At 37.0% G+C, this 13,657-nt stretch overlaps 1 protein-coding gene across 2 annotated transcripts in view; it reads left to right on the top strand.

Moving 5' to 3' along the window:
* The window catches only part of BBOF1 (basal body orientation factor 1), a 39,614-nt gene that overhangs the window by 15,687 nt on the left and 10,270 nt on the right, over positions 1 to 13,657 (top strand). For both annotated transcript variants that reach the window (XM_060295045.1, XM_060295044.1), the window contains exons 5-9: positions 5,861 to 5,941; positions 8,499 to 8,569; positions 9,482 to 9,626; positions 10,675 to 11,168; positions 13,521 to 13,622. In XM_060295045.1, the coding sequence (XP_060151028.1) occupies positions 5,861 to 5,941; positions 8,499 to 8,569; positions 9,482 to 9,626; positions 10,675 to 11,168; positions 13,521 to 13,622 (893 nt within the window). The remainder of the gene's footprint in view (positions 1 to 5,860; positions 5,942 to 8,498; positions 8,570 to 9,481; positions 9,627 to 10,674; positions 11,169 to 13,520; positions 13,623 to 13,657) is intronic.

Genomic DNA, 13,657 nt, shown 5'->3' on the forward strand with positions numbered 1-13,657 from the left:
CCTACACTTTCCCATACACACCACCTTTAATCCACCCAACCCGGATATTCCCTGAAGTCTTTTCTGCCTTTCTTTGTTTACGCTGTTTCTTCTATTTGGAATATACTCCTGATAGAGCTCTGTCCATTAAAATTTTACCTATTCTTCAGAGGCTCAGCTCAAATGCGTATTCTCCATAAGGACTTCCTCAGTGTACTATTTAAAAGTAATAATTTTCTTCTTGCCATTTGTGACAATTTGGACAAAACTTGAGGGCGTTATGCTAAGTGAAATAAGTCAGACAGAGAAAGACAAATACTGTGCAATACAATTTATATGTGGAATCTAAAAAAAGCTGAGGGACTTCCTTTGTGGTGCAGTGGTTAAGAATTCCACCTGCCAGTGCAGGGGACACAGGTTCAAGCCCTGGTCCAGGAAGATCCCACATGCCGCGGAGCAACTAAGCCCGTGTGCCACAACTACTGAGCCTGCACACTAGAGCCCACAAACCGCAACTGTTGAGCCCTCATGCCACAACTACTGAAGTCTGCACGCCTAGAGCCTGTGCTCTGCAACAAGAGAAGCCACCGCAATGAGAAGCCTGCACACCACAACAATGCGTAGCCCGCGCGCGCCACAACTAGAGAAAGCCCGCGCACAGCAAAGCAACGAAGACCCAACACAGCCAAAAATAAATAAAATAAAATAAATAAATTTATTAAAATAAATAAATAATTTAAAAAGCTGAACTTTGGGAATTCCCTGGTGGTCCGTGGTTAGGACTTGTTACTTTCACGGCGGTGGCGCAGCTTCAATCCCTGGTCTGTGGATCCCACAAGCAGTGTGGTGCAGCCAAAAAAAACCACGCTGAACTCAGAGTGGTTACTTGGGCTGGCGGGGGGAGGAATGGGGAGATGTTGGTCAAACGGTAAAAACTGCCAGTTATAAGACTGACAAGTTCTTGGGAAACTAATGTACAGTATGGTGATTATAACTAATAATACTGTATGACATACTTGAAAGTTGCTAAGAGAGTAGATCTTAAATGTTCTTGCTACAGAAAAAGAAATGGTAGTTTTTGTGACATGATGGAGGTGTTAGCTAATGCTATGGTAGTAATCATTTTGCAATATAGTATATCAAAGTAACACATTGTACACCTTACATTTACACAATGTTATAGATTAATTATATTTCAATTAAGCTAGAAAAAAGAGAAAAAAATTTTTAAAAGATGATTAGCAAAAAGGTAATTTTTTGTATGTTTCCATAGCATTTTGTATTTCTTTTATACCACTTAGCCCATTCTATCTTGATATTATATTTATTATTTGTCTTATCTCCCCTGCTAGATTGTAAATTTTTTGAGGCATGAACAGTACTGTGCTTTGTATTCATTGAAGGACAGGATACACAGTAATGCTCAATAAATCTATGTTAAATGCTGAGTGGGTCTTTTATTAAATGTAATTTAAGGAATATCAAGTTTTCCACTAAATGGGAAGAATCCTTCCACAAAGTGTATGTATATCAAATCATCATGATGTACACTTGAACTATCATACATTTTATTTATCTACAATTCCTCAATAAAGCTGAAAAGTTTCTAGAAAGAATATCTAGTTTTGTTTTATATGAAAATGCTGCAGAATGAATCAAGTTAAGTTCACTAACTTTTCAGGAACTTTAAAATAGCCATCCTAGGTGTAGGTATACATTCTGAATCAAAGTGAATTAGGAACTAGTTGTTAAGGAAACACTCCCATTTACCATTGCAACAAAAAGAATAAAATACCTAGGGATAAGCCTACCCAAGTAGTCAAAAGACCTGTATGCAGAAAACTATAAGACACTGATGAAAGAAATTAAAGATGATACCAACAGATGGAGAGATATACCATGTTCTTGGATTGGAAGAATCAACATTGAGAAAATGACTATACTACCCAAAGCAATCTACAGATTCAATGCAATACCTATCAAACTACCAATGGCCTTTTTCACAGAACTAGAACAAAAAATTTCACAATTTGTATGGAAACACAAAAGACCCCAAATAGCCAAAGCAATCTTGAGAAAGAAAAATGGAGCTGGAGGAATCAGGCTCCCTGACTTCAGCGTATACTACAAAGCTACAGTAATCAAGACAGTATGGTACTGGCACAAAAACAGAAATATAGATCAATGGAACAGGATAGAAAACCCAGAGATAACCCACACACATATGGTCACCTTATCTTTGATAAAGGAAGCAAGAATATACGATGGAGAAAAGGCAGCCTCTTCAATAAGTGGTGCTGGGAAAACTGGACAGCTACATGTAAAAGAATGAAATTAGAACACTTCCTAACACCATACACAAAAATAAACTCAAAATGTATTAAAGACCTAAATGTAAGGCCAGACACTATAAAACTCTTAGAGGAAAACATAGGCAGAACACTCTATGTGTTCTGCAACCAAGATCACAGCAAGATCCTTTTTGACCCACCTCCTAGAGTCATGAAAATAAAAACAAAAATAAACAAATGGGACCTAATGAAACTTAAAAGCTTTTGCACAGCAAAGGAGACCATAAACAAGATGAAAAGACAAGCTTCAGAATGGGAGAAAATATGTGCAAACGAAGCAACTGACAAAGGATTAATCTCCAAAATATACAAGCAGCTCATGCAGCTCAATATCAAAAAAACAAACAACCCAATCCAAAAAAGAACAGAAGACCTAAATAGACATTTCTCCAAGGAAGATATACAGATTGCCAACAAACACATGAAAGGATGTTCAACATCACTAATCATTAGAGAAATGCAAATCAAAACTACAATGAGGTATCACCTCACACCAGTCAGAATGGCCATCATCAAAAAATCTACAAACAATAAATGCTGGAGAGGGTGTGGAGAAAAGGGAACCCTCTTGCACTGTTGGTGGGAATGTAAATTGATACAGCCACTATGGAGAACAGTATGGAGGTTCCTTAAAAAACTAAAAATAGAACTACCATACGACCCAGCAATCCCACTACTGGGCATATACCCTGAGAAAACCATAATTCAAAAAGAGTCATGTACCAAAATGTTCATTGCAGCTCTATTTACAATAGCCAGGACATGGAAGCAACCTAAGTGTCCATCAACAGATGAGTGTATAAAGAAGATGTGGCAACATATATACAATGGAATATTACTCAGCCATAAAAAGAAACGAAATTGAGTTATTTGTAGAGAGGTGGATGGACCTAGAGTCTGTCATGCAGAGTGAAGTAAGTCAGAAAGAGAAAAACAAATACTGTATGCTAACACATATATATGGAATCTAAAAAAAAAAAAAAAAGGTTCTGATGAACCTAGGGGCAGGACAGGAATAAAGATGCAGACACAGAGAATGGACTTGAGGACACGGGGAGGGGGAAGGGTAAGCTGGGACGAAGTGAGAGAGTAACACTGATATATATACACTACCAAATGTAAAACAGATACCTAGTGGGAAGCAGCTGCATAACCCAGAGAGATCATCTCGGTGCTTTGTGACCACCTGGAGGGGTGGGATAGGGAGGGTGGGAGGGAGGCTCAAGAGGAAGGGGTTATGAGGATATGGGGATATATGTATACATATAGCTGATTCACTTTGTGATACAGCAGAAACTAACACAACATTGTAAAGCAATTGTATGTCAATAAAGATGTTAAAAGAAAAAAAACTAGTGCATATTCTTTTGGGCCTTGGTGTGATTTTTTTTAAAGAACAATGTTGCCACCTAGTGGAGAAATAAATTTCAGCCCTTTGAAAGAGGGGTGGTGGGCAGGAATAAGGAAAACTTAAAATACAAAGGCAAAAGATACTGGCTAATGGGAAAAAATAAGATGGTTATGTGGAATCCCAAATATGGAAGAATTAAGGCAGGTGTGGGGCCCATGAATTTAATAAAAGGGAGGAAAATTAATTATACTGTGCTATAGGATTCATTATACAAATTTAAAAGAGGCCAATTAAGTTTAGCTTATCAAAAGGTATTCAAAGCATAAATTTAAAGAAAAAATTATTTTCATTACCTGATTAACAAAAGGAGCATACATTGGTAGGTTGCAATTAATATTTTTTAAATAATTTGTTTTAGTCTTTCTTCTTTTGACAAAGTGATAATACCCATTTCAGCAAATTTAGCTGATAAGAGAAAATGAAAAACCTCCCCTCACAACTATATTACTTAAAGATAACCACTGTTAATATTTTGGTATATTGTCTTTAGTTTTTCCACCTCTGCTATATATAAATATATTTTAAAGTATCTACAATATATGCTATTTTTACAAAAATGAGGTTATGGTGTACAAATTGTTTGTTAACCTGATTTTTTCACTTTACATATTGTGAACATTTTTCAATGCCATTATGTATTTTTCTATAAAACCTTTTGACTACATGCATGGAATTTCATTGGGTAGATATATCATGATTTACTAATCGGTCCCTTGTTGTTGGACATTTGGACTTTCCTCTAATTTTTCACTATTATAAACTGAGGAACATCTAAGTACCAAAGTATTTTTCTATATTTTTAATTAGTTTTTAGGATAACTTCCTAGAAGTTATAGTGAAATTTATAGGTTAAATTAGAACGTGAACTTTTAAGGTTTTTCATATGCATTGCCTAATTATCTTTCAAAAGATTTATTTATTAATTTATAGATTTTTGGGGACCCCAATGGCAATTGAAAGGTCCACCCCCCCCATCCCACTGGCATGGTAGACATTTCCACAAATTTATATATTGACATTAATTTTGAAAGTCTTTGACAATATGAGGCCATTTTTTTAAATTGTCTAAAAAATACAGGAAGAAAGAAGAACATCTGAAATCATATGATATGGATCAAATGGAGATTTAATACTGTTAGGACAGAGATCACAGGAAGGAAAATTGTGAAGTATAAGGGAGGACAATATTAGACATAAAATAACTAACCTCTGTATTAAATGGTTACTATTCTAAGTATTTTGTGTGTATTATTTGTTATTTAATCTTTGTCACACCTCTATGAGAATAGCTACTATTATTATCCTCTTTTTACCCTGGAGATTTGAGACTTAGAGAAGATAAGTGATTTGCCCAAACAGCTGGTAAGTCAGAGAGGTAACAGTTGAACTCTGGTCTGTGTGATGGAAAGCTCTTCTCTACTGCCTTTTTTTGTGGCATGAATATTAGATTGAGTGTGCCGATTTCAATCTGATTGGTTCTTGCCAGTATATATAGCCTTCAGGATCATAGCTTTAAGTTAGCTCAATTCTCTTTGCCTGGAAGAATTTTATGTCCTTTTTATTCTATGTAGTTTTAGAGGATAGAAGGATCTGTCTATGGGAATCACAGGGAGATACTTTTTAGATTGATACTAGGAAGAATTTTCTAAAAATGAGAACTCTTAAAAGGGCAGCCTAGTGAATTAATAGGATTTGATTAGTGATACTTCTGTCTCTAGATATTTTTCTCATAGAAGAGATTCCTATATTAAGTGGGAGATTTGTATAGTCTGACTCCTAAGATTCGTGGTAATTCTAAAATATTATGATTCTGTAAGTCCACATGTTTAAAATGAAGATATTGGGGGGGGGGAAATGAATATGATAATAACTTATCTGAATGTTCTGAAAACTGTTATTCATGAAAAGCTTTTTAGAAACTCAATACTGATCTTGTAAATCTATAGACGATTATGAGAAGTATGGTACTCAGAGGGAGGGCATGGAGTTTTTCTGTGTGTTCAGGATTAAGAGGTAATGTATAACAGAAAATATTTCCTGACTGAGAATTTTCCAGGAATATGCCCCAATCCACCCCATTTCCTACTGACCATTCTGTTTTTCGTTATTTTAATTTTAGCTGAAGGAGAACTTAAGGAACATAGAGCAGAAACATCAGGAGACTCTTAGGAGATTGGAAGGCAGGTTTTTGGAAGAAAAGGTACAGCATATTTGCATTAATAAATAAATATATTGTGTACTAGAACGACGTAAGTATATTTATATGTATTCTGAGACATCAAGTTTTCATTTGGTATCTTATTAGAAGATTATCTTTTTCCCCCCTCTTAGTTAGAGATTCTTGAAATCCTCAAGAGAGATTGTCATCTGACCAAGGCTTCAGGACACATCCCCCACCCCAGCTTGTTGTCTCCTGGTGGAACTAAAGCTCCATGTACCACTTTTTATAGGGGAGATGGGATTAGAGAGGTTGCTCTGATACACGTGAGGGTCTTCCCTTAGTCAAGCCAAATAAGGATATTAGTAAAAGGGGCTCAGGACTTCCCTGGTGGCACAGTGGTGTAGAATCCGCCTGCCAGTGCAGGGGACACGGGTTCGAGCCCTGGTCTGGGAAGATCCCACATGCCATGGAGCAACTAAGCCTGTGCGCCACAACTACTGAGCCTGCGCTCTAAAGCCCGTGAGCCACAACTACTGAAGCCCGTGCGCCTAGAGCCCGTGCTCCGCAACAAGAGAAGCCACCGCAGTAAGAAGCCCGCACACCGCAACAAAGAGTAGCCCCTGTGTGCGCAGCAACGAAGACCCAAAGCAGCCATAAATAAATAAATAAAAAGGGGGCTCAAAAATGTTCCTTAGCACATCACAGACTTCCACATTTCTCTGTGCTTCTAAAGTTAATTCTCAGAGTCCCCCTGGTTTTTCTTTAATTCTTTTAATATTTTCTTTAATTTTTCATCCTTAGGAAAGGAATACATTTTTTCACAAATTGGTGGGAATGTAAGGAAGTGAGGGTGAGGCAAATAAGTACTCGTATCAGGTTTATATAAAAGGATTTGCTTTCAAAAGTGGCTCTAGGTTTCCAGTTTGTGTATTGAATAACCTGGGAGTGGGGCAGGAGCAGTATCTAGACGCTTTCCCTCTCAGGCACTTCCTGGCACTGTTAGGAATGGAAGTGCTCAGGAATGGGCTGCTCTCAGCTGCCTCTTTCCTCACTCCACCCTACACTTGATCTCTCTCCTACTTGGTGTAACATTCCACAAACAAATGTTAGAAGTGCTTGGTCAGTTTACAGATTACTTGAATGACAGTGCTTATATAAATAGGATTTTTATGTCTGGAAGTAGGTGGCTGCTGGCCTTTCCCTCATAATTGCAAGATGGTTAATGCAGCTCTGAGAGTCATCTCTCTTAGGGCGGGAAGAAGGGAGGCTCCATCTGTATCTGTCCCTTTTATCTGGAAACCGTGAAACTTTCCCCAGAAGCTCCTAGCAGATTTCTTCTTACATCTCTCTGATTGTCCAGAACCATGTTATAATGGACGCCAGGGAAAAGGGGTGTTTTGTTTCTCCAGCCACTGGTGGAAGCTGGGAAGGGAAAAGGAGGATGGGAAGGAGTGTTGGGTTGTCCAGCCACAGCAGTGTCTGCCTTACCATGTGAGGTACAGACTTCATGGTTAGATACAAACTCCTATACTGGTTTGAGCCCCAGTGCTGCTGGTCCATGGCAGTGGGCTTTCTAGTAAGCCCTGTTCATTTATCTCATACCTCAGCATGTTCCACCTGATCATATAAAGGACTTCCCTCAGGTTATTAGTATTTTGTTGTGTTTTCCCATTTAATCCTTTCTGTTCCTTGAACCACCTGCATATTTTTGTACTTGCTATTCTCTCTTCCTGAAATGTTCTTATTGCAGTTCTGGCTTATTCGCATTCTTCAGAGCTCAAATGTCATCCCCTCAAAGAGATAATCCCTAAACCCAATCTAAAATTACCTCCCTCAGTTACTATTTCATTACCCCATTTATTTCATTTATAGCATTTATCACAGTCTATTAATTCTCTTATTTGTTTACTTGCTGGGAGGCTGTATAGCATCAAATTGCCTGCGTTTGAATCCCTGCTCTGCCATTTACTAGCTGTATGATTTTGGACAAGTCACTAACCTTTCTCTCAGTTTCTTCAATCCTTGTCTTTGGGGACAATAATAGTATCTAATTCATAGGTATCTAATTACATTGTTGTGAGAAGTAAATAATACATGTGTAGAACCATGCCTGGCACATAGTAAATGCTCAATGCATTTTAATTATTATTATTGTTTGGATCTCATCCTAGAATATAAGCTCCATGAGAACAGGAGCCTTATCTGTTATGTTCACCACAGCATCTCTAGTATCTAAAAAATCTGGTACACTATTAGTACTCAATAGGAATTTGTTAAATGAATGAATAAATGATTCTCATCACATTGTATTTAACAGAAATTTCTCCCAGCTCTGCTTTCCAGGTCTGATGTGGAATTTTTTTCTATTTATATGTCATTTTGCTTTTTTAATGGTGAAATTGGGAAGTACCCTAAAGTCCCTGTGTTCACACTATCCTCTTTGCTGGCTCCTCCATTGATACTTGGAGCACTTCACATCAGGTCATGTGGACAGGAGTATTTTATTTGACATTATAAAATAAATACTTAACTTTTTCTGTGTAAAATTTGTTGTTAGAAATATAACTGTATTAAAACAGCCTATTTTCTTTTTTAGTACCGACTAGAAAAAGAGGCTGAGAAGAAGATAATAATGCTGGCAGACAGAGCCCACCATGAAGCTGTTGTGTAGGAGATCGCTGCCTCTTTTTTCTTTCTAATAGCCTTTCTTACCTCTTTGCTAGTCTTTTTTGTTCTTATCATGTTTTCTACCCCCTTCTCTCTTGGTCTGCTTTCTTCAAATTTTCTGGTTTACTTTCCTTCGCTGTTTCTTTCTCTCTGTGTACCCACCCCTTTTCCATCCACCCTTTTTGTAGCAGCATAGTGTGGAGAAAAGAATCTGGGCTTCGAAGTTACACTTTGGTTCTCAACATGTATACTAACTGACTGTAAGAAGATTTCTTAACTTTTTTGAAATTAAATTTCTCCATCTAAAAATGGTGTTAATAATGGCAACTGTGCACAGTTTTCATGAGGTATATTAGTGAAAGTAACACTAAACTGCACTGTGTTAATAAACTAAGTCTCAATGGTTTATTTCTAATCTAATGTGGGTCTGACAGCTCTACTCCAGGGGTGATTCAGGAACCTGGGCTGCTTCCATCTTGTTCTTCATATCCAGTCACATGTACAAAGAGAGAGCATGGGAAACTCATACCTGCCCTTAATTGCCTTGGACTGGAAGTAACACGTCCCTTTTTACTTTCCTGTTGGTGAGAACTTAGTTCTCAAGATCCCCACCTAACTATTGAGTACCCACCATAAGCTAAATAAGTGCTGGTCATTATTATTTTTTTAAATTATTGATTTTAATTTTTTTTTTGGTTGCCCCGTGCAGCTTGCGGGATCTTAGTTCCCTGAACAGGGATTGAACCCGGGTGGGCCACATCAGTGAAATTGCCGAGTCCTAACCACTGGACCACCAGGGAATTCCGGATGATCATTATTATTAATGTTAGGGGATTTAGCAGTCATTGTTCTAGTTTGGTAATATTTAAAACTTAGGTCTGTGTTTTGGGATCTTATATCTATCTATTTCAGGCAATTGAACAATGCTGGAAGAGCTGTTTTTAAAGAGAATATTTATCTCCAGAAAGCTCTCGCATACCACCTGAAGGAAGCTGATGCTCTACAAAAAAACTCTCAGAAGTTGCAAGAGACTCAGACTTCCCTTTTACAGCAAAAGGTTCATTTCGATTTTGTTTCCTTTTTTGTAAAGATTGGGTTGGTGAATACTAAGACTTGAGTATAGTAGTGATACATAAGGGCAATAGGACAATTTTTCTTCTGTCTGGATGGTGTATTTTTCTTATCTGAAAAGTTAATTACTGAATGACTTATAAGAAACTTTAGACTTGGCTTTATAAAGAATACATCCGAAACATAAATATAACCCCTGTCCTCTACTACCTTAGTATTCATTTTACTTTGCTTAGAGTTGGTCTCTGAATCACTTAGGAACTGTGACAACTGTGACAACAATGGTTTCCCCATGTAAGGTGTATTCTCTCCCTAAAGGAAGTCTGGAGGTAAGCAATCCAGAGCTGGAATGGTAGTGCTACAAATTCGGCAGACACTCGGGCTCCTCAACTTTGTTCTGCAACACATGGCTTATCTCCTCAGAGTCACCTCATGGCCCCCAGCAGCTGCTGGAGCTCTAACAACAGAGCGGAAGAAGGACAAGAAGGAAAACAGCATGCCCCTCCCTTTAGAGCTCTTCCTGGAAGTCCTATACAAATTTCTACTCGCAGCTCTTCCATCAGAGCTTAGTCATGTGGCTTTGCTGAACACAAGGGAAACTGGGAATTTTCAGCTGGGCTTACTACCTTTCTGAATAAAATTGGGGTTTTATTACGAAGGAAGAAATGGAAAATGGACACTAGGATAGGCAACTAGCAGACTGCCACAGTTTGCAGTATATAGTTGTTAAATTACTGTTTTACTGTACAGTCTTACTGATTTTGGAATATTTTTTTGATAATATAAAATATTGAACTTTTCATAATTTTAGAGGAAGGAGAGTTTCTTAATTAGTAAAATCTGTGGCCTTCCTAAGTCCAGACAGGGACTCTTGATGTTTCTTACTCTTTATGCACTGAATACCAAAATATCACCATTGCAACCTGGCCTCAAACTCAAATCTCATGAAGTAATGGATATTAGTGAGGAACTTTTAAGTTTTGAAATTAATTAAAAAAAAAAAATCTCTCACCTCTCTCATCTTTCTGTTTTAGGAAATCAATGATCTGTTGGTTAAGGAAAAGATAATGCAGCTTACCCAGCAGAAATTACAAATCCAAACTCTTCAGAAGAAGGTAGTAAGCTTGGAGACTACCCTGAGTTGTATGACCAAAGAGTTTGAGACTGAAGTTTTAAAACTGCAGCAGCAGGCAATGGTAAAGAACCAAGCGGGTCAGATTGAAATTTTCAAGCTGCAGCATCTTCTTCAGATGAAGGACAAGGAAATGAATCGAGTAAAGAAGCTGGCCAAGAACATACTAGATGAAAGAACAGAAGTGGAAAGATTCTTTTTAGATGCTCTACACCAAGTAAAGCAACAGATCCTATTTAGCAGAAAGCGTTATAAACAGGTAGCACAAGCTGCTTTCAATTTTAAAATGAGAGAGGCATGTGCAGGAAGAACAGAATATCCCAAAATCCGAACATTTGATGGCAGAGAGCACAGCACCAACAGTGTGAATCAGGATCTTATGGAGGCCGATAAATGGTACTAATAATGCTTTAATATTTTGCCTTTGTACTGCTCTTCTTGTGCCCTTTAGAGAAATAAAAACCCTGAAAAGTTCAGTTTGGTAATATCTAAGTATTGACTAGATTACTCAGTAAGTTACTTGAGGAGAGGAACTGTCTTACTCATCTTTGTAACCCCTATGCTTAGCATACTGTGTGGGGCTTAGTAGGTATTCTTAGTAGATGTCCCCCCTTTTTTGTGTGACAGAGACTTGTTAAAGGGATTATTCGTTCCATTTTGAATATCATTGTAATATTTTTTAACATGTTCCTTTATTTTGTTTCCTATAAATTTCTTATAAAGGTTTGATTAGATTCAGGTTAAACATTTTTGATAAACATGCTTTTCACAAATATTTTGTAATGTTCCCTTTACTATTCTGAGATGAAATTCATAGGTAATATCTAATCAAACCTATAATTTAAAAAATCAATATAACAATTCTTTGCAGCAACTCTTTGTTGTACGGAACTGTCCCATGGATTGGAGGACACCCAGTAGTGCCCCCTCCATCATTGTATTAACCAAAAGTCCCCACAAGGCTTTAAAATACACTAGAGATCTACTGCCACCACGATAAAAGTAGTAGAATGATTGAGACATTTGTAGACTATATACAATTGTTGTTTCCTGTTAGCATTTTAATCTGTTTGAATACTTTTCTCCCTATAAACCATGGATTAAATTATAGTGCATTTTACAGATTATTCTGAAAAAAATGTTTTATATCTCAACACGATTAGATTCTTCAAAGGTCTTAAGAAACTTAAAACGACTCCCTACTACTATGACTTAACATCTTATTGAGAGGGCTTCCAAATGTGTTTTCTGTTTTACATTATTTTTTAATAGGCTAATATGTAGGTTCTTTTAAATTGTATAGCTGTTGGGAAGGTTAGACATGGTCAATGACTCTTCTTCAAAAATGTCCATACTATAGTTTTTTTACCTTCTTGCCATATTCAGAAGTCTGTTAATAACACTATTACTATTATTCTATTATAATAATAGTTATTATGATGACTATTACCAAGAGATTCACTTTATTTATTTATTTTTAATTTTTTTTTTTTTTTTTTTTGCGTTGCATGGGCCTCTCACTGCCGTGGCCTCTCCTGTTGCGGAGCATGGCTCCGGACGCGCAGGCTCAGCGGCCATGGCTCACGGGCATAGCCGCTCTGCGGCATGTGGGATCCTCCCGGACCGGGGCGCGAACCCGCGTCCCCTGCATCGGCAGGCGGACTCCCAACCACTGCGCCACCAGGGAAGCCCCACTTTATTTTTTTATTTAATAAGTCAAGCAAGTTGAGTCCCCACCATACAGAAGGCAGTTTCTTTTACATTTTTTAAATCTATTGTATATTAAGTGGTATATAACTTTTCAGAAGAAGGTGCATAAAATGATTCTCCACATTGTTGTTGCAGAAACTGGACACTTCCCTATTCTGCCTCATGAGCAACTTATCACTTTAATCCTAGTGTTCAATAGGATTTCTGCCAGGAAGGCAGAAATTGTAGTTAAAATATTACATTATCTGCCTAAGAGGCAGATTAGGGAAGGACAATTAAAGTATATGGTGATTATAAGGCAAAACCTAAACTTAAAACTAACCCCAACTGACATATATGAAAAATATTTCTTACATTTTACATCAATACTCTAGCTACATGTCAGCCAACTTTTGTAAATAGCCAAGTAGACTACGAATCCTTTGGAGAAGTTATGGTATAGATAAATACCTTCCTGGAAGGCTCAGCTGCCTCTTAAGCAGATAATGATACATACAAAGACAAAACGTACAAGAAAAAAACAGTTGTTTGATGAAATTATTTGGAGGTAAGAAATAGACTAGACAAGTTACATGTTCTTTTATATATTTACCTCTTATCACTCTATTTTCATAGCAAAATATCTAATACTAAAGACTTGCTAAAAAGGAATTTATCAATAATTTCACCAAACAACTGTCTTTTTTCTTGTACCTTTTGTCTTTGTATTATCTGGATACATGATATTGCATTACAACTTTCTTTTTTGCTTATTTGCTTAATGTTTGAGCACAGATTTTGTTCATGTTGTTATAGTTTTTCTTATTTTCAGTTTAATGACTACATAACACTTCAAATTGGCTACAATGTTAATGTGCTTTTCAAATTTATGATTTTGTAATGGACATGGTTTGCCTTGTAGTCATTCCATTTGGAAACCTCATAATATTCAGTTATGATTTAGAAATTTTCTCATGTTTACATATTTTATATTTTTTAAAAAGAAGAGATGCTTACTTTGACCATTTATTTTTCATTTTTTTCTTTGAAATTCTTTAGGACAGATATTCAAGGAAATATGGACATTGGAGATTTGACCTGGGAGCAGAAAGAGAAAGTCTTGAGGTTGCTCTTTGCAAAAATGAATGGCTTTGTTCCTAGGTAACTCCCTATTTCAGTAGTGAAATACCAATTTG

Source organism: Globicephala melas, chromosome 2 (genome assembly GCF_963455315.2).
Source record: "Globicephala melas chromosome 2, mGloMel1.2, whole genome shotgun sequence".
Taxonomy (NCBI): domain Eukaryota; kingdom Metazoa; phylum Chordata; class Mammalia; order Artiodactyla; family Delphinidae; genus Globicephala; species Globicephala melas.